At 46.3% G+C, this 25,063-nt stretch overlaps 1 protein-coding gene across 1 annotated transcript in view; it reads right to left on the reverse strand.

The window, feature by feature from the left end:
• Nucleotides 1-21,238, reverse strand: part of TMEM175 (transmembrane protein 175) — a 25,785-nt gene extending 4,547 nt beyond the window's left edge. The window contains exons 1-7 of the mRNA XM_014518022.1: nucleotides 21,205-21,238; nucleotides 18,572-18,669; nucleotides 16,529-16,580; nucleotides 10,022-10,057; nucleotides 6,385-6,468; nucleotides 5,470-5,634; nucleotides 2,873-2,951 (exon numbers count right to left, since the gene is read on the reverse strand). Coding sequence (XP_014373508.1) covers nucleotides 2,873-2,951; nucleotides 5,470-5,634; nucleotides 6,385-6,468; nucleotides 10,022-10,057; nucleotides 16,529-16,580; nucleotides 18,572-18,615 — 460 coding nt within the window. The 5' untranslated portion in view covers nucleotides 18,616-18,669; nucleotides 21,205-21,238. The remainder of the gene's footprint in view (nucleotides 1-2,872; nucleotides 2,952-5,469; nucleotides 5,635-6,384; nucleotides 6,469-10,021; nucleotides 10,058-16,528; nucleotides 16,581-18,571; nucleotides 18,670-21,204) is intronic.
• Nucleotides 21,239-25,063: the final 3,825 nt, after the last annotated feature.

Here is a 25,063-nt window from a genome sequence, read left to right on the forward strand (position 1 = left end):
GCCTGCTCCCCCAACTCCCCTGATCAAGCCCCAGCCCTAGGGAGGGGCACTTTTGAGAAGCCCGGGCGTGGCGAGCCCCAGAGAGGGGACCATATTGAGTAGCCCAAGTTGGGCACGGTGAGCCCCAGAAGGGGGGGTCGCACTTCTGAGAAGCCCCAGTGCGGGTGTGGGAAGCCCCAGAGAAGGGGTACTACTGAGAAGCCCCAGGGCGGATGTGGCGAGCCCCTGTGGAAGGCAGAGTACTGTGGTAAACCCCGGAAAGGGCAGAGTACTGCGGTAAACCCCGGCAAGAGGGAGTAGTGGTGCGGTGAGCCCTGGAGAAAGGGGGTAGCAGTGCAGTGGGCCCAAGAGACAGATGGCTCAACCAGGAAGTCCCAGAGTGGGCGCAGAAGGCCCCAGGAAAGGGGCGACATTACAGGGAAGGCCCCAGAGAGGGCTTGGAGAGCCCAGGAGGGGGCCGCACAACAGAGAAGGACCGAGAGACAGGCATGAATACAGACAGAGACAGACCAACGTCTATCCCATCTGCGAGGCTTGGGGCGTGGTATCAGGGGTAGTTGGAGCCACGCATAGCCCATAAGGCTAGGGTGCCCCGAAGCACCCGTTTACAGGACAAGACCCACGAGGGGTCTGAATAAACATAGAGACGTGTCTGAGAGGGCGTAAGGCAGCCTCCCAACCAATTTAGACCATCAAAGACGTGGCAGGCGAGAAATAGAGGGTGCCCTTGGGCCAACTTGACACAGAGAGGGGGGCCTTAAGGAGATCACGGCCCTCCTGTAGGACCCTGCCGTGACACTCATCTTTCACAATTCAGGGTACAGACAGATATAAGAATTACACCAGTATGAGAATATGAGCTGTTACGATCTAAGTTATATCTGCATGAAAGATTTCTATTTGTAATTTTAATAACCATGCACTATTTGGAAGATTTGAAATTTGCCAAATTTCTGTACCTGTGGGGAAGCCAATAGGCCAGTTGACACCACTCCAGCAGCTGGATCTGGTCTATAGGTCAGGGGTGAAAGCCCCTGCTTTATTATAACCCATGGCTAAGCCAGACACAGCTTCTACTGTAATAAATATTGTCAAAGTATCACATTACCCATATAGCAACTTGCTATAATGTAAAAGTTTGTATGAAACATTGTCTTCTCTTTTCTTAGACTAACCTACACTACAAGGTTTTACTGGCAGACCTCCAGTAGTTGGGCTCTGCAATAAAGAAGGTTGGACACTGTGCTCCAATCTTTGTCAGCTCTCTCCAGTGCTTATATATAAATAGATGTCACCAAATAAAGCAAATCAGCTGTGCCAAGATGTGCCCCTGCACAGTTTATCTGCTTCATTTGGCAAGACACAAGTCAACTGTTGTCCTGCCTGTTAATCCTGAGGGACAAGAGACAATGTATTGAAAGCCAGCTCTGGTGAGGTTCTGGGGTTGAGATCGCCAAACTAGCCAATCCCAAGACCACACCAGGGTGTCAACATGCTCTCTCAGAATCCCAAATGGGGGATTCAGGCAGATGTTCCCAAGGCTTCAGGGGCCTTATTCCATGTATCCCTTGAATACAAATTCCTGGGGCATGCAGGATTAGGCCCCTGAAGCCCTGGGACTGCCTGTCTTAGGTGGCTGGAGAGCATGGGTAGCTCTGGGCTGCCCACACTCTCCCTCCTTAAAGCAAAGAGACATCAGCTGCAAAATAGCAGCACATAATCACACCACCTATGTTGCAACCACAAATTTTGGGCATTTGTGGCATGACAAGGGACATGGATATGTGGTCTGCTTGGCCTTATACAAGCGTTAAGTATTTTTATGGTGCACAAATGCAATGTCTGTTTACAACCTTATACAGGATTCCCTTGATTTATGTGGTACATGCGTTCCCGGAGAACAGCACATAACTCAAATATGCATAAAGCAAACCCACTTTATAATGTAAGAAATAGGGATAAGTTCCCATGATGGTGAGCGAGAGAGGCAATGAGGCTGGGACTAGGGAAGGGGTGCTGCTCCCAGGGCTGCACAAAGCAGCAAAGCAAAGGGAACAGAGCAGCACTCACCCGTCCCTGCTGCAGAAGCCCTGGGAGCCGCCAGCACCGCACTGTGCTCTGCCTGTCCTCCTGCGCCTGGGCTTTGCCTGTCCCCACTCACCCCAACTCCTGGGCTGCACCTCAGGAAAAAACAGCTGGTGTCAGCTCCCCCCATGGAAGAATTCAGTGGGGTAGAAGCAGGACACAAGCCTTCAGGTAACAGAGATCTTACTGTACATGGTACCCCTTGTTTCCAATCGGGATATTCAGTATTTGTTTGTCATCACTGTTATTTTTCTCTGAGTAGTTGATAATGGCTCCCAGAAGGTTTTGCTTGTAGCCACTGTATTTGCAGCAGATATTAAGTGTCATTTTGGGGTTTAGGGGCAAAGACTGTTGCTGGAGCCAGAACCAGAGATCAGACATGCATATCAATTCCTGGGCAATTCAGCTTTTCAAAGGGGGTAGGGGGAAGGCAAATCTTTCTCCACTTGTGAAATTTCACCCTTGTGTACAGAAGAACTCTTGGGGGAGGCCACCCTCAGAGGCAAGCTTGGGATGTCTTCTACAGATATAAGACTAAATAAGGGAAAACCAAGGAAAAGGTTACAAGAACAGAAGGAGAGCAGGAAAAGTTTACTGATACCTCTATTAGTAAAAATGGAATTGGGAATAGGAACAAAATTTCTTTCCTGCGCCTTGGTTCTTTTTAACTTGGGTTCATTAAATTTTTAACAGTAAAGGACCTTACGAATCAGATAATTTTGTCATCTTGACAATATAAATGGAGCATCTGGAATTAAAAGCAGCCAAAAGGAATGCATTTACTTACCAACAGCCTTACTTTTACACCATATAATTAATCGAGTGAGGTGTGGAAAAAAGATAACCAGTCCAAGCAGCACATAAGACTACACAAAGAAATGAAAACAATTTTAACTTTTAATTACTGTGAGGTAAATTTTTGAACCAAAGTTAAAATTGCACAGTTTGTTATCTTTCATGGATGAAGTATTACAGATCAGAAGCTGTAACCAGGAATTTACAACACTGAATAGATCAGATTAAAATGGAAAACTATACATTTTAGGACAGTAACAAAATTCAGACAAACTGATTGATTAAAGCAAAAAAAAAAAGTAGTTAGCCAAATACACATCCACTACAACTCAAGGAATACAAATACTCAAGACTAATCTGCATTATGAACACACTCTAATGCTGCCTTCCTATAATTCAATATTTGTAAATAGGAATTTCTGAGATTGGAAGAAAACTTATCATTCTCTTAGGACTGTGGCCCAAAAGTTTAATCCCCATTTTTATGGAACTGATGAAGTTATTAGGAAGTCATGTGCTTCCTAGTGCTACCTGCAATGATATGGGTACCATGGCAAAGGAAATTCTCCTTTTGTCATGTCCTTTACTATTCAATTAGGTCAACAAAGTTCATAGACCTAGATAGAACTGTATCGTCTCTCTCAGACGAGTCAGTCACATCAAAGAAAATGGGTTATAAAAAAAGTCTTTTAGATTCACTACTCTGGATTTTATCATTTAAATATAAACTGAAATATTTCTAAATAGAATCTCAGAGAAGTAGGGCTAAAAGGGAACTTCAGAGATCATTTAGTCCCACCCCTTGCCAGAGGCAGGATCATCCCTTCCAAGCCTTCCCATACAAATCTATTGTGTGTAGCAAAACTACACAGTCAACCCTGACATGATATCCTAACCTGCCACAGGTAAAGCAGAGAGACCATGCTGCCCAATGTCCTGCTGCTGCAAAAGCTGTTAATGTAACGCTGTTAATATGCGTTCAAGAGATCCCAGGAAGAGGGCCACAGCCCCTGCTACAGAGGAAGGCAAGAACTCCCACAGTCCATAACAATCTGAACATGGGATAAAATTATGTTTAAAAAACAGGCTTACTAAATTTAACAGATTCCTAACAAGGAATACCTATGAACAACTGTTTTTAAAAAAAACTGAAATGCTTCAAAGTCCTACCATTTCTGACCCACAGGGTCAAACTCACGCATGTAAAAGGTTACTGTAAGATCTATGTATCAAATCAGAACTCTGAGTAGTATATAAAAATGTCCTAAGTAGTGTATAAGTTTTGTGGTGGCTCTCAGGCAGGAGTCTAGGGAATCCTTGGGGCTTGGGCATTTATACACATACATTTGCCTGCTCTGCTCCACTGAAGATCCAGGGTGTTGGAGCAGACTTGATTAATCAAGTCTGCTCCACATGCAAGCTGATGCACCCAGTGCTGCGTTGCATACATTTGTATAAATGGCAAAATGTGCATCAGCGCTGACAAAACAGCAGTGGTGCGCTTTTGATCTAAAGCACCTTCGATGTGCTTTAAAAGCACCTGGTGCTGTGGCGCAAACATGTACAAATGCCCCTCATTACTTGTAAAGAATTTCAGGATCCAGATCACCTCCATACAATGACTGAGGGCTGTTTCTATGGAACTTGAGAGCTGGAGGAACTCAATTTAATTAATTCTTTTCCATTTAGTGAGAATGTAGTAGGAGCTAACTATAAGTGACTGAGATTTATATGCAAATCTGTTAATTAGCTGCTGACTGATCTACTTACTACAAACTTCTTGTGTCCCATTTGTAAACTATTTGTAGGCTTTTTAGCCTGTTTATATAATCAGTAATTTATTTCACCCAGCCTCATTCATTATTTTTGTTTCACTTGTTTACAATCAGCAAGCTTCCAGTTTAGAGTGTATAGTTATGAAAAGATCTGCTTTTGAAGGGACATTATGAAGGGACTCTTATAAAGCTCTACTAAACATTATAAGAGTCTGTCCCAGACTGAGGCGCTAAAGTGAACAGATGCAGGTAGTGGAATAACATTTTTTCCATCACCTAACAGTGCTTGTGGGTGATGTCCATGCTACTCCGTGCAGCTTTTACTGCAAAATGGTGGTGCTGATTTAGCTATGTTCCAGCTGGCAACCAAAAAAAATTTAATTAATAGCCTGGAAATCCTGTGACATGGAACTATGGACATTTGACAGAGAAAAGATTTCAGATAATCTATTATCTGGGTTCCTAACTGAAGAATTCCAAACAGATTTAGTGGGTTGATGGAAGTGGGGAATTTAATGCTTTTCGGGTATAACATAGGGCTACAGTTTGGGCAGGGATGAGAACTACAGGACTTCTGCTGCTTAGAAGCATTCCCTGTTTTAAAGACATCTGGTATTTTGTGCAGAGTATTTTAAAATATCCTTACTGATAAGACAGAAGCTGCTATATTATACAACGAAGTTACAGGCTTCATAAAAATAAATTAAAAGGGAGACGTACTGGAAACAATATTAAATGTGACTATTGAAGACTGTCAGGTCATATCTTCAGACATAACAAGTTTATTGGAAAAATGGTTATTGAAGGAACTTACCAGAGGAATAAAGAAGAAGGAGAAGATGGCAGCTAAGAAGCACAAGGCTGGTCCTCTTAGAATAATCTTTAAGATATGATGTTTGTAGAAGGTTTGGTTTTCAGACACCTGTATCTGGTGGTTCAATAAGTATGGATGATAAAATCCATATGCTACTATAACTGCCTGTAGGGATGAAAAAAAATATTGATGCCGATATGTGGACAGCTAAGTAAATCAAAGCTGAAAGTCTAAAATGGGACCTAAATATCAGAAACCCCAATCCCTGGTGGTTCATAAACCGTTTTGACTTGTACTTTAATAGCAGTACTTCAGTCCAGTTTTTTCTAACCCTGTATTTGATTTATCAAATCATGGGTTTCCCACTGGTATAATGTTGAAGTCCAGCCATAATGCTGTCATTAAAAACTGCTATTCTCTTGTATTTAAATAGCTAAACATTAAATGAATCCCTTTGCCAATATTACATCTACTCAACCAAATACTGAACAGCTACTGAAAACCCGGAAGAAAAGTAAAGTAAACAAACAAACAAAAAAATCACAATGTTGTCCATTACTTACTAATTATCTACCTTTCTGAGTCCATTTATAGAGAGAGCTACATTCCAAATAAATCATGATTCAATTCAAGGATTTTAAGCCTTCTGATTTGGTTGATCTCTATTAGTTTATCAAGTGCATTAGGTTTTCTATGCTACAAAATAACAAGGATAACTTGGGTATTAGCAATACAATAATCATGCGCCCTAACAGTTGCCTGAGATACCAATCTTTAAAATGGCAATGTGATAATCTGACATTAAGTTTACCTAGCATTCTAAAATCCAATATTAATACACTTAATTTTAGCTTCAGATAAGAAAAATCATGTCTCTAATGCTGAAAGAAAAGAGTAAACAAATGACTCCCATACCTGGATAAGACCAATGATAACAGCACAAGTGCTAAACATGAAAATACCAAAAGGTACACCAGGAAAGGAGGCCATTAAGGAAAACTAGAAGAAAAATACAAGTGGGTTAAATATTTTATTAAAATACAATTTCAGAAGGAAAACAGAAATGAAAGGTAAAATTAGTAGGTTCCCCATTTATCTCAAACCTTGAATATCCAAAAAAGACAATTCTACTGACATTACCTTATAGCAGCAAGTAAATACAAATCACATAATCATGGCTTTCACAAATTTGGGGTGTTTTTGGAGTTGATGTCATAAAGGTGGCCCAGTGCTAAGGATCATTCAGACTGGCATTGAGCCACAATCCTGAAATGTGTTTGATGCCAACAGACCCCAGCACCTGCACAGCACTCACTGCTAGGACAGGCACCACAGTTCCTAGAGTTCTCACTATGACTGCCATGTCAGTTCTATCATGTTGGGCTAGGTAGGCATATACGATGAGAAAAATACATTAGAGAAACTGAAAAAGTGTTAAGAAATACCAGCAATAAGGTTGCCTCTGCAACTTTACTTCCTCATGTGTATACATTATGATAAAGTATTTCTACGAAAAGCTGATCTTATTCTATGTACAGTGTTGGCATTGGAATTATGACCCAGATTTCTTCTGGGCAGACCCAAACCCTTAGACTGACCGTCTAAGTCAGCATATTCCTTTGTTTCACAAGCCCGCATCCTAATTTGAGCTTCCCAGGTCTTTTCCTAATTTGGTCTGTTCCCCCAAAACTGGAACTCTCAGGCTCCCCGCCCTGGTGCCACCTTATCTCATGTTATGGAACAGTGTGGTAAATGTCCAAAACTTTCCAGGCTATGTGTACAGTATATCTGTTGGCCTTGTTGCTTCCTTGGGTTTGACATCCTGTCTGCCTTGAAGGCTATGAAATTGGGTGACAACCAGGCCTTTAGAAATCAATTAACTCTTTCCACTGCCCTGAACCATTATTCCAATCCATATATATTTTACCTACAAGCCAATTCCCAAAACCAATCTTCTAAATACCATGTTCTAGCCATCGTACAGGAGAGGTGATGCTCACTTCTTTTTTTCTCATCAATATGACCTAGTCTGTGTTCAAAAATTTTTGTTGTCTGTCTAGCATTCAAACCCTGCCCTGAAAATGGAATAATTAATTTCCTTATCAGTATTTCTCAACAACTGAAACATAAGAATTGCCATACTTCAGCGCACCAAAGACTCATTTATCCAGTACTGTGAATCTGACAGTGGCCCATATCAGATGCTTCAGAGATCAAATAATATACTCTTACATTAGGTACCATTCTGCTCTAAGAAACTTGCTTGAACCCTGAAGCCCAATGCATAATATCCCTTCCACAACAATTAACCTAGTTTCATAGTTGGTAGGGTCGGAAGGGACCTGAGCAGATCAGAGTCCGACCCCCTGCCATGGCAGGAAAGAGGACTGGGGGCAAAATTACTGGGGTCAAACGACCCTGGCAAGGTGTTCATCTAGCCTCCTCTTAAAGACCCCCAGGGTAGGAGCCAGCACCACTTCTCTTGGAAGTTGGTTCCACATCCTAGCCGCCCTGACTGTGAAGTAGCGCCTCCTGATGTCTAGTCTGAATCTACCCTCTGCCAGCTTGTGACCGTTATTTCTAGTCACTCCTGGTAGTGCTCAGGGGAACAGGGACTCCCCCCAATGCCTGCTGGTCCTGCCTGACTAGTTTGTAAATGGCCACTAGATCCCCCCTCAGCCTTCTCTTGTGGAGGCTGAACAGGTTCAGGTCCCTTAGGCTCTCCTTGTAGGGCCTGCCCTGCTGCCCCCGATCATGCGGGTGGCCCTCCTCTGGGCCCTCTCAATGTTGTCCACATCCCTCCTAAAGTGCGGCGTCCAGAACTGGATGCAGTACTCCAACTGCGGCCTGACCAGTGTCGCATAGACGGGAAGGATCACCTCCTTGGACCTGCTCGAGATGCATCTGTGGATGCATGACAAGGTGCGGTTTGCTTTCCTGAGCATGTCCCCACACTGTTGGCCCATGTTCATTTTGGCATCAATAATGACTCCAAGATCCTTTTCTGCCTCTGCACTGACAAGAAGGAAATTCTCCAGCCTGTAGGTATGCTGCTGGTTCTTCCCCCCAGGTGCATTACCCTGCACTTGTCAGTGTTGAAACCCATCCTGTTCTTATCCGCCCACCCCTAGAACCTGTCTAGGTCTGACTGCAGCCTATTCCTCCCTTCTAGCGTGCCCACATCCCCCCACAGTTCTAACTCTTAATATAAGATAACTATGTTCTTGGCCTCAGTGACTTCTTATGGCAGCTGGTTTAACAGGCTAAATTACATGTTATGTGAAAAGTACCTAGGACCAAATTAAGATTCCACTTTAACCATGGCATTTTCTAACCTGAGTCCTAGCCTCTGCAAACATACTTTTTAATTTTTTTATTGTAGCAAATTATTATAACGCTAACAAAACAAACTTCAAGTTACACAGTGGAACTCTGCCAGCCTGCAAGGGAAAACATGCAGTTTCCCACATTTTTCTCCTTTAAAAGGAGAAAATTTGCGTTTCTCCATGGTAAATGGAAAACCCAGATCTCTGCTCATCAGACAGTCAGCCACACTTGCAACAACTGTGGCAGTACTAGAGTAGTCAACAGAGGGAATAACAATCTTCCATTAACATTTAACATGTCATGGGGAGTCAATCAGGGAACAGTCTTTACAGGCTTCTGTGAGACTCACACTGCCACCTCCCACCTGTGGTGAAAACGGCATCTAGATGTCCTACTTACGAAACTGTTTACAGCAAAACACCCTCACACTGAGTTCCCCAAAGTGTTCCCCACAAGAACTGCAGGCTAGGACTTGGCCCACATAGCCTCTTAGGTCACACACAGCTGCACCAATCCCTTATACGCAGGATTGTTGATACCCTGGATCCTAAATTCATCTCAGTGACTTGAAGGGAAGCATGATCCAGTTGTTACAAGCCCTTCTGCCTACCTATATCTGTCATTCTCTTTTTCCCTCCTCTGACCTCAATTAAATGTTCAATCAATCAATCAGCTTGAGACAGACACCCAGCACGTGAAGATTTTGGTTCAAAATGTTATAGGCTGGCAGAGTTTTAAACAACAAAATACAGGTTCTTATAACCCCCAAAAATGTTAGATCTCATCAGCTAGGGGCACTAGTACCAGATCTGCCTATAGTTTTACAAGAAAGGTTGTTAACATTAAAACAGAAGTTTCAGATATTCAATAGCTGAAAAACATCAGCACTGGTGTTTCTTGAGCATTATAGACTTGAGTTTTAAAAGCCCTATTTCACTTATGCCAAGTTGTGGTAAGACAACTTAAGCACTTGTAAAACAGCTATCTTTGTTTAAAAATACATATGATGTTACTTTCTCAGATTGCCTTTTTCTCCTGAAGAAAATTCACTTTTCATATGTTGACCTTCAAAGAGTATCAGAAATGTAATGCTTATACATGGCAATAGGGTCAGGCTTCATGATATTACAATGTTCTCTGGGTGTTCTGAATACTTTGGTTAAATAATATTTGTTTTAAATTAAAACAGTTTTGTTAAACATGAAAAGAAATGCAGTTTACTTACTGTGTATGGCAAGAAAGTTATAAGCATCATACATGCCTAGAAAAAGGAAAAAATAAAACTGAAACACAAACTAAGCAGCATCGTACCAGTCCATCACTGCACATCTTCCTAGATACTACATTAACGAATACTGTATTTAATTGAACACGAGATAAGGTTTCCACCCCGCTCCCCCCACCCCAGTCAACATGGTAGGGGAAAAAAAACAACCCTTGGCTTAGATATGAGTGTGAACCTGGAGCAAGAGGTGGTTCAGCTCCAGCTTTACCGCCTGCCCTGGTCTGGGGTAGCTTGTGAGTTTGGAGAGGAGGCCTACAGTAGAGGAAACAGGGTGCAGCTTGAGGGGAGTGCAGGGGCAGATAATGCAGTATGCTCCCCTAGCCACCTATCCCCCTGCCACTTAACTTTAGCTCCAGCTCTGGTCCCAACCCCAGCTGGGCCCAAAGCTACTATTGCTTGTGCCTGGCTGGAGCCAGGGCTCCTGTTGCTAACTGCCCTAGAGCCAGAGTCAGAGCTGCCGCAGAAGCTAAGCAGCGGCAGCAGAGCGCAGGCAGCAGGAGAACAGGCACAGTGGGCATGGGAGGAGATAAGAAGATAGGCAAAGGGACAAGCATGGAGCAGGGGAAGGTGGACAAGGGGTAAGGTCTAGCCCAGGGAGGGGCAAAATGCAGCCCAGGGGCCGGATGTGGCCTGCCAGGCCATTCTATCTGGCCCACAGGGCCCCTAAAAAATTTAGAAAATTAATATTTATCTGCCCTGGGCTGCCTGTCATGCGGCCTGCCACGGCAGGGTCCTCCAGGAGGGCCGTGATCTCCTTAAGGCCCCTCTCCGCGCCAAGTCGGCCCAAGGACACCCTCTAATTCTCGCCTGCCACGTCTTTGATGGTTAGATAAGGTTGGGAGGCTACCTCACGTGTCCTTGGGCATGGTTAGTTGGGACCTCTATCCCCGTGTTTTCCCGGACCCACCGGGGGTCTCCCTGTATGATAGGTGCTTCCCAGGCACCCTAGCCTTATGGGCTACGTGTGGCTCCAACCACCCCTGATACCACGTCCCAAGCCTCACAGATGGGATGGACGTTGTTCGGTCCCTCTCTATATGTACATTGCCCGTCTCTCGGACCTCCTCTATGCACTCGCCCACTCTCTGGGGCTTCCTGTGTACACTTGCCCGCTCTCTGGGGCCTCCTCTGTTGTGCTGCCCCCTCTTGGGCTCTCCGAGCCCACTCGGGGCCTCCCTGTAATGTCGCCCCTCTCTGGGACCCTTCGTAATAGCGCCCCCGCCTGGGCCTGCTACGCCCGCGCTGGGCCTTCCTGATAATGCCCCCTTTCTGGGGCCCTCCCTGTACCCACACTCGGGCTTCTAAATGTTGCCCCCTGTCTGGGGCTTTCTGCGCCCCCTCTGGGGACTTCTCGGCTACGCCCCCTGACTCTCGGGCCCACCGCACTGCTACCCCCTTTTCCCAGGGCTCACCGCACTACTACCCCCTCTTGCCGGGGTTCACCACAGTACTCTGCCCTTCTCTGGGGTTTACTGCAGCACTAGGCCTTCCTCAGGGCTCGCCGCGCCCACCCTGGGGCTTCTCAGTAGTACCCCTTTCTCTGGGGCTCACTGGGCCCACTGGGGCTTCCTAATAATACTGCCCCCTCTCTGGGGCTCGCTGTGTCCACGCTGGGCTTCCTCAAATGCCCCTCTCTGGGGCTGGGGTCTAAGCACCCCGTAAGCGGCGGCGCCCTAACTGGCGCTGGGGCCCCCATGCCGCTGTCGGTCCCTATGAGTATGCTGCGCCCTCACTGGTGCCGGGGTCCTCACACTTCGTTGCGAGTCCCCAGTGAGTACACTGCACCCTCCCTAGCGCCAGGGTTCCCACACCGCCGGGGGGTCCCCCTGAGAATACTGCGCCCTCACTGGCGCTAGGGCCCCACACCCCTGTGGGTCCCTAGAGTAGGTTGCGCCCGCACTGGCACCGGGGTCCCCACTTTACCGTGAGCCCCCTATGAGGCCTCCTCCAACCCCTAATAGCCTCACCCAAACCACCGGTGTAATATCATAACAACACAAACTCGAGCCTCCTGGCTATAACTCAAACACACACCCTATGGCTATAACAACATTGCTCAACTCTGACCGAGCGGTACTTGCTGTTAGGCTTCTCCTCGCATCCTAACTCCAGGAGCTCCTGCCCCTCTAGCCTCAGCCCTGGGCTTTATAAGGGCCAGGCCTTGCCCCTTCCGGCCAGCTGACTTCCTGGTTGCCCCGGGCAACCCGCAGCTGTGCTCGTTAGGTCCTGCCAGGGCTCTCTCCCTGGCAGTTTCCACTCCCCAGGAGCAGAGCACCAAGGTGTCCTGCGACATGGCCCTCGATGGCTTGCCAAAACTCAGTAAGTGGCACTCTGGCCAAAATAATCGCCTGCCCCGGTCTAGCCCCTCCCCCCTCGCTGATGCTTTCCCCAACATAATGGTGTGGGGGAGGGGAAGGGTGGGACTAGAAATTCGAGATGACCTGCAGTAATTAGAATCTAAACACGGAACATTTATACATTTTATAAATTTATACATTTTCCACATACAGAACCTATTTACTGGGGGTCATCTTAAATTCAGTCATCTTGGATCCATGTAAATACAGCAAGCATTTCTACTGCTCCAAAAACTTGTGTTTGAAAAACTGCTGATTGTTCCCAGCAGACAATTGTCAACTATGGAGCAGATTATAGTGCTAAAGGTGAGGTTACATTTTTGAGTTTGCAAGTGCAAACTGTAACGTGCACTGCTCAGACTTGTCATTACAAGGCTGGTGAGTAGGGATGCATCTGAGCCCTGTCACTTGGGCTCACTGTTTTCTGGGTCTTGGGGGAGCAGTGTTCCTAGAACTGGAGCAGTGTGCCAGGAGATGGAAAAACATGGACGTGGGGCATAGATGTTTTTATGTAAAGGTTAGTTGTTTAAAAGCATTTTACTTGATTGAATTTAAATATAAGAAATAAAGAAAGATAAGACTAGACTCTCACTTGTTCCAATAAATTGTGGGTGGTGGGAGCCGTTCCAGCCAGCTGCTGAGCTCCCTGTTGCCTCTGGGGAAACTGGGGAGAACTCTGGCTAGCAGGCTCCAAGGAGAGGGCTAAGGGGGGAACTAGGGCTGGCAAACAGAAACTTCACCAGTTGCTGGCTGACAACCCCCAGGCCAACCCAGGGAATAGGGCTCAAGCCTTGGCCAAGTCCAGTAGCACCTCCCTTCCTGTCATATTTCCAGATGCTGCTTCAGGTTTAAAGGGACACTGTCTTCCCTCAGCAAGTGGGTGGCTGCAGTTTCTCAGGCAAGTGGGGGCATGCAGTACAGGCTGCTGGGGGTGGGTTGCTGAGGAGCCCCCAGCCTCCACAGTTCTCTGATGGGGCTTGCTAGCTGCTGTACAGTTCAGGAAGATGGACCATTTGTTCTTGGAGCAGAAGAATACATAGAAGGCTGGGAAGGGTGCATCCATCTTTTTTTATTTCTTGTATTTCAATGCTGGAGGACTCCAAAATGGTCATTTTATGTCAGTGGAATGCTCAGAACCTTGCTTAAAACTAGCTAGTTAACACCAAACAATCCTAATCCTCCCCTGAAGTGGTATAACTTTAAAATGCCTGAAGGGTGCTTAGCACTAGTTAATTAGCCTGAACATGGAATCTTTCAAATTTTAAGCAATCTTAATAAGAGCTAACTGCAAATGTACTCTCATAAGAGTTTACAAAGCCACACTACTGACCTTTCAGCCTTGACACTTCCACATCTGATCATATAGTTTGCTTTTAGAAGTGTTAGCATGCTTCCCATTATTAGTTTTGACACATACATTTTTAACTTTATCACAGAGACACATTTTATTTATGTTTTTTACTTCCCTTCTTAGCCACTTTTAAAAGGAGTAACGCTAAAAGATTGGCATGTTCCCCTTTTGCAAATACAGCAAAATACGTGTGGCGGCCCTCCACTCAAACCCCACATCCTCCCATCATATATGCAGCGTGCCCAGATGCCAAACAGGATGAGGCCTGCTGGCAGGAGCTGTGGTTGCAGGGGCAGCTGTCCCCACATCCTAGTTAGTGAAGGGGTCAGGGGGAGCTCTAATTTTTCTACAACAAGAAAACCTAAAGCAAACATCAAAAGCATCAAAGCATACAGATATTTAGAATTTATGATGATGATAGAGGCACTGGTAGGCTTCCAAATTGCTTTAAAATTGTAAATATATCAAAAAAACATTACCCAAGTGATCAAGAGAGGTGGTGTATGTGTGTGTACTGCCCCAAATAGCCAGGAGGTCAGCCACCTCATTTGCCCACCATCTGGGTCCCGGGTGCCAATCTTAAGCTGGCTCCTCTTCCTGGGTCCTGCCACTTGCCTCACTAGCAGGAATCCTGGTGCTCCTTATTTAAAAACTATGATTTCTCTGTTAAAATCCCAAATTCACACTGAGGTTAGGCTCAGAGAAAAGTTGGAATAATCTGTTTACCTGAGCCTGCATAAAATGAACTGTTCCAAACAGAAGATTTTACCACACCTTTAACTCTCCTATGAAATATGAACTTTCATTTCTACCTAGGAGAACTTCTACAATCTTTTCTCCTGTGCCTGAAGAAGGATGCTTGTGCCCCAAAGCTTGCAATTAAATAATTTTTTTTTTTGCAAAAATCTAGTTCATCTAATAAAAGATACCATCTCTACCACAAATTCTGATTCCTTTTGCTTCTAGATCAATACAGCTAAAACCTGGATACCTGACAGCAACTGCCAGGCTCCCCAGCCTGCCTGCATGGCCCGGGGAGCAGTGGGTGGGGCTTGGGGGTGGGGAGCTGCAGGGCTCCACTCACCTGAGCAGCAGCAGCAGCAAGGAGCCTCACCTGCCTGCCTGCAGAGCTGCCTGCAAGACAGGGGCTGTGGGGCTGCATGGGGCAGGCCTTCCCCCATCCTTCCTCAGGACTTGCCTCAGCCCTGGGGAACTGAGGCAGCTCCTCCCCACTCTGGGTTGCACTGGGCAGAACCCCTGAAACCTGCTGGTGCTCCACCAGGGGGTTGTGGCCCTCTGGTTGAGAATTGATGCTTTACAACACACTCTAGGCATAGTCCCTCTTGATCATGGCTTCAAACTGTAGCAGAGGAAATTTAGGTTGGAGATTAGAAGGAACTTTCTGACTATGAGGGCAGTGAAGCACTGGAACAGGCCACCTAGAGAAGCTGCAGAATGTCCTTTCCTAAAAATTTTCAAGAGAATGTGAGAAAGACATTTGGCCAGATAGGTTTGGTCAGGGATGTTCCTGCCTTGAGTAGAGGGCTAGACTGACTGGATGACCTAATGAGGTTATTTCTAGCCCTACTTTCCTATGATCCCATGATCCCCAACCAACACTTATCCAACCTTGTCTTGAAAACCTCCAATGAAGAGATTTCACAAGTTTCCTGGACTCTATCCTACTGTCTAACTGCTCTAACAGTGAAGAATTTACCACTTCTGCCATTAGAGGGCCAAATTATCATACATATTTACCATGGTAATATACCTATTAGAGTAACATTTTAAAAATGAAACTTCGAACATGCTACAACGAACCAATATTTTTTAAAGTATTTTTAAAATTGAAATTAAGGCTTAGGATGATAAACGTAAAGCTCCTGAAAATGATTCTGGGACAGGTTATGTCACTGGTAGTTTTTAAAACATTATACAATTAATCTTATGTTTCAAGTATATTATAATACTTGATTTTGAAAATACTAATTATGAATAGAGCTGAAGCCATAAACTGCAATCCAAAATGAGCCTCCAGGCTTGGGACAAAATGAAATCCCAAATTTGTATCTTGGACTCATTTCTTTCACTTGGCACAAGTCCAGCCAGTACATAGACCCTTTCTTTCAGAACTGCTACAAGAACTACCTCAGACGAATGAACTTTTATTAGTAAATTTTCCTTCAGCTTATGGCTGGACAAATTAAATCTACTTTCAGTTGATAGTTTACCTTAGCAAAAAAGGGGGAAAAAAATCAAGCTGTAAGATTCTTTGTTGCCCTGCTTAATCAAGTTAGACCACTCAAATTAAGAGTAAAAGACTCTATTCTCACTGTGTGGATAAAAACATAACAAGAGTTGTAGTTGCATCAGCCAGTGGTGATGTGTAGGGGGTGCACGGAAAGTACCCCTGAGAGCACTGGTGCACCCCCTGACAGGCTGCGCTCCCTGCTTAGGCAATGGGCGGGGAGGGGCAGTAGACAGGCATGCCAGCGTTCCCCCTGCAAGCACTGGCCAGGAAGTGTGGGTGCCAGGTGAAGTACCACTGGCACCGATCCCCCCCCACTCCTGTTGGCGTGATCGGCCGTGGGGGTCCCCCTTCTCCCCCGGGGCAGCAAGATTGGTTGCTGGGGGGGGACGGGACACGGACATATGCTCCCCCTGACTCAGCTGGCACCAGTCACCCATAGTATCAGCAATCTTTTTAAAATCAATACCAACTCTGCATGATGGACTCACCAAATTTAGAAGAGCCACGACATCATCTATGAGTTCAATCACCTGAAAAAGTCTGCAAAAACAAGACAAAAAGGCAAACTAACACCCAAAAACATGAACTTCTAATACTGTATAGCAAATTTATTTCCCCTGCTTAGCAATTTATACCAGTAGTGTAAGGACGAATGAGCAAGAGAAGCACAAGCCTCAGGCACTTTCTAAAAGAAGGTGGGGACGCACTGAAATAGAACTACAATCATGTCTCACTTTGGTCCTTGTTCTTCTCTGAAATGGCTCTAGCTCTGGCAGTAGGGAGGAAAAGAGTTTTGCTGATGCTGGGAGAAATGCCACCCTTTTTTGTTGCTTAAAACCAGTATTTTTTTGATTGCTTGACACACAACCTATGGCCCACAAACTGGATCCAGCCCCAAAGAGATCCAGTGCAGCACAAGGGTGGCATGGAGTATCTGAATTTAAACTTGCTGCAGAGGGGCCAAGGAGCTGCAGCAAGGGAAGCACAGTGGAACAGAGTGAATGTAGGCAGGTGCCTGATGGGGGGAGAAGGGGGAGGACCTTTGTCCTGCAGCTACAGCAGGTCACAAACTCCAGCCCATGCTGGCAAAAGGCTGCCAACCCATGTACTAGATAAAGAGAATTAAGAAAAACAAGAAGTTGAATTAAATTCTCTATAAAACTGCTGTTTAGTTACTGTATGTATGTATAGTATGTCATTGAGAATTAGAAAAATATCTCAGCGGAAAAAAATAACAGAGCTACTTTTATCACACAGCAATAAGTCAATTATGGCTCTCTGTCCTCAGTAGTACTCAACCAAAACAAACAGGTTTTAATATAACAGACTTGGAAGTAGCCCAAATAGCCCTCAGTAGGTAAGGCGATACAAATATTCAACAGAAGTCTGCTTGTTCGTTTCCTTTTAACAAAGCATGTTGCGAAGGGAGGTGTGTGCACAGTAAAATCCATGGCTCTATAAAATGCAGTCTCTACAATCACATGCTTACTTTAGGGGAAATACAATCGGAGAAGGAAGTGTTACTAATCAGAAAAGGCAAGCTTGGAATCAGTTTTGCTATGTAAATTCTGTAAGTGCATGTGGTAGAATTTTAGGAATTACATTAAGTATTGCAAGTGACAAGCATGTGTATCTTTCAGTATATCACTAACAGTGGGATTTTACCTATGTGTACAATACTTGTTTTTATTTATTTCACTGATCCTGTGTGCTGAGCAGTAGGGTTGTGCGAAACAGCAGTGTTGTTTTGACCAGTGTTTTGACGGAAAAGCATTTTGTTTTGAATTTTGTTTTGATTTGAAACAGCTGTTCTGTTCTGTCAAAACAGGGTCAAAATGGCAAAACTGTTTCAATGTTTCACCTATAGGATATAATGAGGAAGGTCAAAACAGCCTATAACTTTGTCATTTCTGGCCTGATTTGGATGAAACTTGCATGAAACTTGAAACGAATTTTGCCTATCAGCAGCTATGGGTGCAGGGCCCCAGAACCCCTGCACCTATCTCTTTGACAGCTGGCAGGCTTCGTGGCCACAGCAGGGGCTAGCAGGCCTGCAGCTTTCACCCTGTTGCTCCTTAACACACACACACACACACACACACACACACACACAGTCACCAATGTCACGAGTTTTGCTTGTCCACAGCTTGAGGTACAGTTTCCCCCAAACCCCTGCACCTATCTCCTTGAAACTTGGCAGGTTTCGTGGCCTCCACAGGGGCTAGCATGCCTGCAGGTTTGACCCCACCGTGGCTTAACACATACACGTGATAAAAGTTTTGCTTTCAAGACTTTGGGGTGCAAAGTTTGCAGTAACTTTAAAACCTTCAAAAGAGATGGATTATTGTTAAATTTTAATTTTCTTTGGGTGTAATAAAGATATTCTTTATACTGAGTCTCTTCATGTAATTGTTTAGAAAAACTAGACTAAGGCTCTCTTGTCATTACTAGTAAAATCTAACTCTCACTTTAACTTCTGAAAATAAAATAACTATTTTTGTGACAGAATGCAGCGCTACAGGTTTTCATACCTGACATGTGCTGTCCAGGCCACAGTTACTATTAAAAACGTCATCAGGTATACTGCAATTTTTGTTAGAAGCTGCTGCTGAACACTTTCACCCAGTTCCTGAAATAAAATATAACAACATTCATAGGAAAAAAAACCCCAAAGCATGTAATTTCAAATATTGAAATAAGACATATTATTTTCCGAAATTACTAGCAATAACTGTAAATAGGTGGTAGCTACAGAATATATTTTTTGGAATGATACCTTGCACATGAAAATAAACATTTCTTCCAGCAATCCGTTTTCCCCCCAAAGGTATTAGCTAGACATTATCAGATAACCAAAGAAATAGTTTGCAAGCATTCTGGATTGTCTACATTAATTAGCTAAGTGATTGCATAAAACATGACACAATATGCTATGCCAAATTAAGATGAACCATTGTGAAACAAGTATGTAAACTATTTGTACTGCTATTTTTTTAAGAGCAAGAGAGATCATTTGTCTTCAAATATAAAAACACAACTATGAATTAGGTTGGCATGTTCAAGACCACAGGCAAATCAATGATTTTGTGCCTTCAATTCTATGCTGTTAAATGAGGACAAATGTATTTTTTAAGTTCTCTGCAACCTAGGATAACAAGTGCTACAATATTAACTCCACAGATGCAACCCTGTTAAGTGTCCCAAGGAAACTAAAGACATCTTAAGTTTAACAAACAAAAGTCTATTTCATAAGAACATTCCAGATTATTTAAGTAATGACTTCATAGTATACAGAAAATACCAGGAGTGCACTGATAGAGATTTTTTGGGCCAAAACCAATGACTGATTTTTAAGGAGCTTTTAATGGATATCGGCTGATACCGATCCGATTGCCAATATGTGGGCAGGAGCACAGCCTGGCAGTGTCTGGCTGGTAAGTCTGCTGTGGGGGGAAGGATGAAGGGAGGGAAGGGGCATGGGGGCGGGGGCAGACTGAGGCCCCTCCAGTGAGGGAGGGAGTGCGGTCGGAGCTGGGTCAGGGCACAGGATGGAGCCGTGAGCGGCTCGTCTGGAGGGTGCAGGAGGTTCCCAATGCTGTATGCACACCAGGAGCACATGGGGGCCGTGTGCTCCTGGATCTGCACATGGGGTGAGGGTGGGCTGCCACTGCAGGCTGGGGCTGCACCGGGCAGTGCTGGGGGTGGGTGATAGTGGTGCTGGGAGGGGGGCATTTATTGGTGACATTATCAGCCACATCAGCCAAAAAAAGCTGATTGCTGATACAGTCAATTTTCCTTATGTTGGTGCCAATCTGATATGGGACCAATGTATCAGTGCACCTCTAGAAAATGCATAGTCCTACATGAGCAGTCTGTATCAGATGTCCATTCCAACTGTCATTCTGGACTGGCCGCCATAAATTTGAACAGGGCTAGCTAACTAGAGGCTTTTGGGGTGCGTGTTGCAGTGACCAAGCTCCTGCCCAGCCACTGCTTCCTACATTGGTCTGGCTTCTACAACAGCTGGAGTCTCTGGCTTCCTCCTTTGGCTGACACTTCCTGCCTCCAGAGGGTGGGGCAGGGCAATGCAGCATGAGGAACCCAAGGTGCATCAGGGGCTGAGAGCTGGAGGGGAGGGTGGGGACGGGGGAGTAAGGGGGACACCCACATGGTGCAGTGGGAGGCAGGGAGCGCCCTCATGGGTGTGTGGTACTGTGGGGGGTAATGAGGGTGTCCCACAAAGCATGCAACCTGGTGGCCTGTACCTCACCCGATGCATCCCACATGGTATACTGCCCCAGGGGCTTAGAAGTTGGACAGCCCTGAATTAAAATACAGAAACAAACTTTTTTTACCCCTATCCCCAGATTAGCTAATATGATACACACCTAACAGTTGGCACCCCAGTACTCTGATGTTAAAAAAAAAAGTTCCCTGATACCACAGCCCTTTGCTCTGCAGACCAAAAACCTGTCAACTGACACATTTCTCATGTTCACCTTGAAATCAATGGTGCTTGGTGGAAAGGCATGGGTCCAGTCCCTCAGTTTCTTACCTTAACCCAAAGTTAGACACACCATGTTTCCTTGCCTCTACTTCGTTCCTTGTAAAGAACATATAGCCTGTGGGCTGGACCTAGCCCATGGAGCCCCATAATCCAGCCCCCAGTGCTGCCCCATTGACACACATGCTGCACTGGACCAGCCCCGTGTGCAGTGCCCAGGACGCTCTGCAGCCCTGGTAGGTATGGATCTTGGCAGCAGGGTCTGAGCAAGGGCTGTGCTAACACAATCCTGATCACCCTGTGGCCACTTGGCCTACCACCACTTGCCCCTCTGCTCTGCCACAGCAAACAACTTTCTGGCACACAGCCACTTGCCCCACGGCTGCAGCTGCCATCACTGCCACAAGCTCTGTGATTGTTACTGTCATCATTGTTACTACTGTGGTTGCCACCACTGTTGCTGCCAGCCCCAGATCTGGCCCACCAAAGAGTTCTGCAGTTAGGATCCAGACCAGGGCATGGAGTGAATTTGACACCCCTGATCTAAGGCCTTGCAACATTGACCACAAAGGATAAATTTGAAACTGAAAGTAAAACTGATGTTTAATTCTGAGTGAAACAGAAACAGGAGTAATGCATACAAAATGCCAAACAGAATACCTGATCTGGATGTATCTTCGTGTGAGCCACAGGCAAAATCTGAAATAGGAAAGTCCCATTACTGGAATGGAGTATAAACCTTTTCCCCTACTAGCCCCTGAGATTTATCATACAGAAAAGAAACAATAGACGGTGTTCATATATCATGATACTATGATTACGTATTCATTAACCACTAGTGAATCGCACTACAACAGTCCTTTCTTGTAAAATGGGGATAATGCTTACCAATCTACAAACACTCCCTGAGACTTGATGGAAAGTCAATGTATTACTTGGATTTGAGAGAGGGTAACAAGCCCAACTTTCAAATAGTAACCTTAGTTCCAACATTTCAGATACTTAAATGAACTTCTATGTCACTGAAAGCAATAAAGTTTGAAAAAGACGAGATGCCAAAGATATTTTAAGTGCTATTACAAATTTAACTAAATTACTGCCTAGATGTTGTATGGGAGGCAAAGATTTTGAGTGATATCTAGGCAGACCTAGGTATTGGACCAACTGTAGAGCGGTCCAATAAAATTTGATCTAATACAATATATTATTATTTTAATCAATCCTACTTGCAATGAAATGGGAAACATTTTGGTTTAATACAAACTTATTGCTTACACATTGCAAAAATAAATGCAACAGCTCCATAAATGCATGTACATATGCTATTTGGACAGCTGGTACTTCCACTATTGGTATTAATATTATAGCACTCTGAACTAACACGTTACATCATTTTCCATTTCTAGCAGATCAATAATGCAAAATGCCTAAAGGATGGGAACCATACTAACCCTTAATAAAAGCAACTCCTGCTCCAAAGAGTTGACCATGGGTGTTATATTAAAGAAAACCAGGGTACGTATGGGAAAGAAGACATACTCATGGCTAATCTATGTATTGGTATTAGTTAAGGCTATGTGAAACAGGAAGTGGTGCAATAGATGGAGTCTGTACCTAAGAGGGAAGCACAGCCCTGCAGCCACTGCTGTTCCTCCAAGGATTCCCACACCAGGGTACAAAGCCACCTACTCCTGCAGTCCCTTCCACCAGCCCAGCAAGGAACTTGGGGGATGAGCCTGGTTGAAAAGCCAGCTCCGCATCCACCTGCCTGTCCATGGCAAGCATTCTGCTCAGAGCAGTCAGCACAGGAGCTGACAAAGGGTGGAAGGGAACAGCCATGGGTGTCCCTTATCCCTGGGACTATGGGGTGGGCTGGGGAGGAGCAAGCAGTGCACTTACTGCTTTGCCCAAGGGCCAGATATCACAGTACTCCTGACAGGGTCTCACAGGACCCCAGGGTGCTTCACTCCCCAGTTGAGAATCACTGCTGTAAAGGAAAGAACAATTCTTCAATAAAAATGAATGTGGTTTCCATTCTTCAATGTGCTGTACAATTTGCAACTTTATTCTTTCAAATCCATCTTCATTGGTCTCTGATATGGCTTCTAACACATTCTACCTGATTCGATAAGCTCGCTCTTAATCAAGTTGCAGGCTTAGTTCTGTCATCACTTAGACCAACACTACAGTATACCTAACAGGCACAACTGGACAGCTTTGGCAACACTGTTCTCTCGTGGCTCTCTATTTCTTCAGCAACTTGTGGTGGTTTTGTCTTTTTCCTCCTCATCCTAAATTTCCAAGACTCCATCTGTTGCACCACTTCATGTTTCACAGCTTTAACTAGTATCTTTCTCATGTGTTCTGGTGTCTCCGCAACCCCCCCAGCACGCCCCACCCCATGTACCATATACGTGCACTTTTCAAAATGTGCACATATATCGTCCCACTTTTCAAAATGGTGGTGGAGGCACTTGAATTAAAGCTCCCTGAATGAGCTTTAGTACAAGCTTTAATTAAACTAAAGTGCCCCCACCACCATTTTGACACTTGGGATGCTGAATCCATGGCACACTGAGGCATGCTGGAACGGTCTAATTAATCAATTAATTGAGACTGCTCCAACGTGTTCTAATCAGAACATCTCAGAGCACGTGTATAGGCATCCTTAAAGGCTGCCTGGTTCCTGCAGGCAGTGGTGGCAGGCGTGTGATAAGCGGGGAGCTCCTGCAGGCAGCGTGGCACTGTTGGTGGGGGCTGGCAAGCGCTGACCAGCGGTTGTACACCACCTACAGCGGTGGTGGCGGTCAGTGGAGATTGTGGATCACCTGCAGATGCCACCAGTGGCGATGGGGGGGGGGATTGTGAGCAGTGACCACCTGTGGGCACCACCAGCAGTGCCTTTACGCAGGGGGTAGACCGCCATACTCAGAGGGTGCACACACACCCACTACGCGTCGCCAATGGGGAGGTCCAAACTGGGACTTTGGGGGTGTTAGTGAGATAATAAGGAGCAAGCTTGTGAACAACTCGGAGAGTGACTGCCCCTGCCTGCCCGGGGAGGGGCGCAAGGACCCCTCCGCGTGGTGCAGCTCCGGGGACCGGATGGCGGGGGGTGAGCGTGGGTGCAGAAGCACTGGAGACCTGGGGAGCAAACCCAGGAGGAAGCTGGGCCGGGCCGGGCCGGAGGGAGGGGAAGACAAATCGCAGCGGGGCAGCCGCGGGGCAGCAGCAGCCACCAGCAGGCAGCCGGGGGCGCGGGGCCGGGCCGGGCCGGAGGGAGGGGAAGACAAATCGCAGCGGGGCAGCCGCGGGGCAGCAGCAGCCACCAGCAGGCAGCCGGGGGCGCGGGGCCGGGCCGGGCCGGAGGGAGGGGAAGACAAATCGCAGCGGGGCAGCCGCGGGGCAGCAGCAGCCACCAGCAGGCAGCCGGGGGCGCGGGGCCGGGCCGGGCCGGAGGGAGGGGAAGACAAATCGCAGCGGGGCAGCCGCGGGGCAGCAGCAGCCACCAGCAGGCAGCCGGGGGCGCGGGGCCGGGCCGGGCTTGGCTTGGCGCGAGGTCCCGGGAAACGGTGCTAAAGCCCCGGCCCGCGGAACAGGTCTGCAGGGCCAGTAGCCGCTTGGGCCCCAGAGAAGGCGCCAAACCCTAACTTAGCGCTGAGCCCCTCGGGCGCTGCCAGAAGGGAGCGTTGTCCAGCAGTCTACCCGCACACGCGTGCGTGGCTGTAGAGCGCATTCAAAGTGGCCCGTGGCGCAACAAATTATCCCTTATTTGAGGAGGGGTTAGATGAAGGTATTCATTCCACTTCGGACCGTCTTAAGCTGGTAGTTCCCAGTCTGCGGTAGGGGCAGGGCCGTTGCGCTTTGGGGGGCCCAGTGGATCCAGGCGGAGTGGCTCTGGCTACCCGGCACCGCCACTGCTGGCTTCACGTCCAGCTGCTCACTCTCCCCCACCCCCGCCAATGGCGACAGTGGCTTCTTCGCAACCAGGGCACATGAGATCGGAGTGGCGATGGGGCCCTACATGAGATGATTTGCCCCGGGCTCTGCACCCCGCTCAGGTTGGCTCTGGGTACGGGTAGCACCAGTGGTATGCAGATACCCTGTCAGTGGTGCACATGCACAGTTTTATTATAATGACTTTATATGCCAAAAATTTGCTAGTGGTACTTAAGGCTGAACTGAAAATTTTGCTGGTGGTACATAAAGTTGTGTCATTTTTAAACTGGCGGTGCACAAATCAGTCTGAGTTTGGGAACCGCTGCCTTAAGCAACTTCTGTTCCCCAGGGTCAAGCTACCCGGCCTCCCCTGCCCTGGTGCTGTCTGCAGGAAGAGAGAGGGGAGCGGGAGCCCGGGTTAGAGTTTGCAGGCCTGAGCTGGAGAGGGAGCAGATGGATTTAAGCACCCGCTCTGCCTTGTGGTCCCCCAGCTTCAGTTCAGGCTGGACAAACTGCAGCGGGCAGCTCCTGTTCTCTCCCTTCCTGTAAAGTGCCATAAGTTAGAGCAGAAACCTGTATG

This window comes from Alligator sinensis, unplaced genomic scaffold (assembly GCF_000455745.1).
Source record: "Alligator sinensis unplaced genomic scaffold, ASM45574v1 scaffold607_1, whole genome shotgun sequence".
NCBI lineage: Eukaryota > Metazoa > Chordata > Crocodylia > Alligatoridae > Alligator > Alligator sinensis.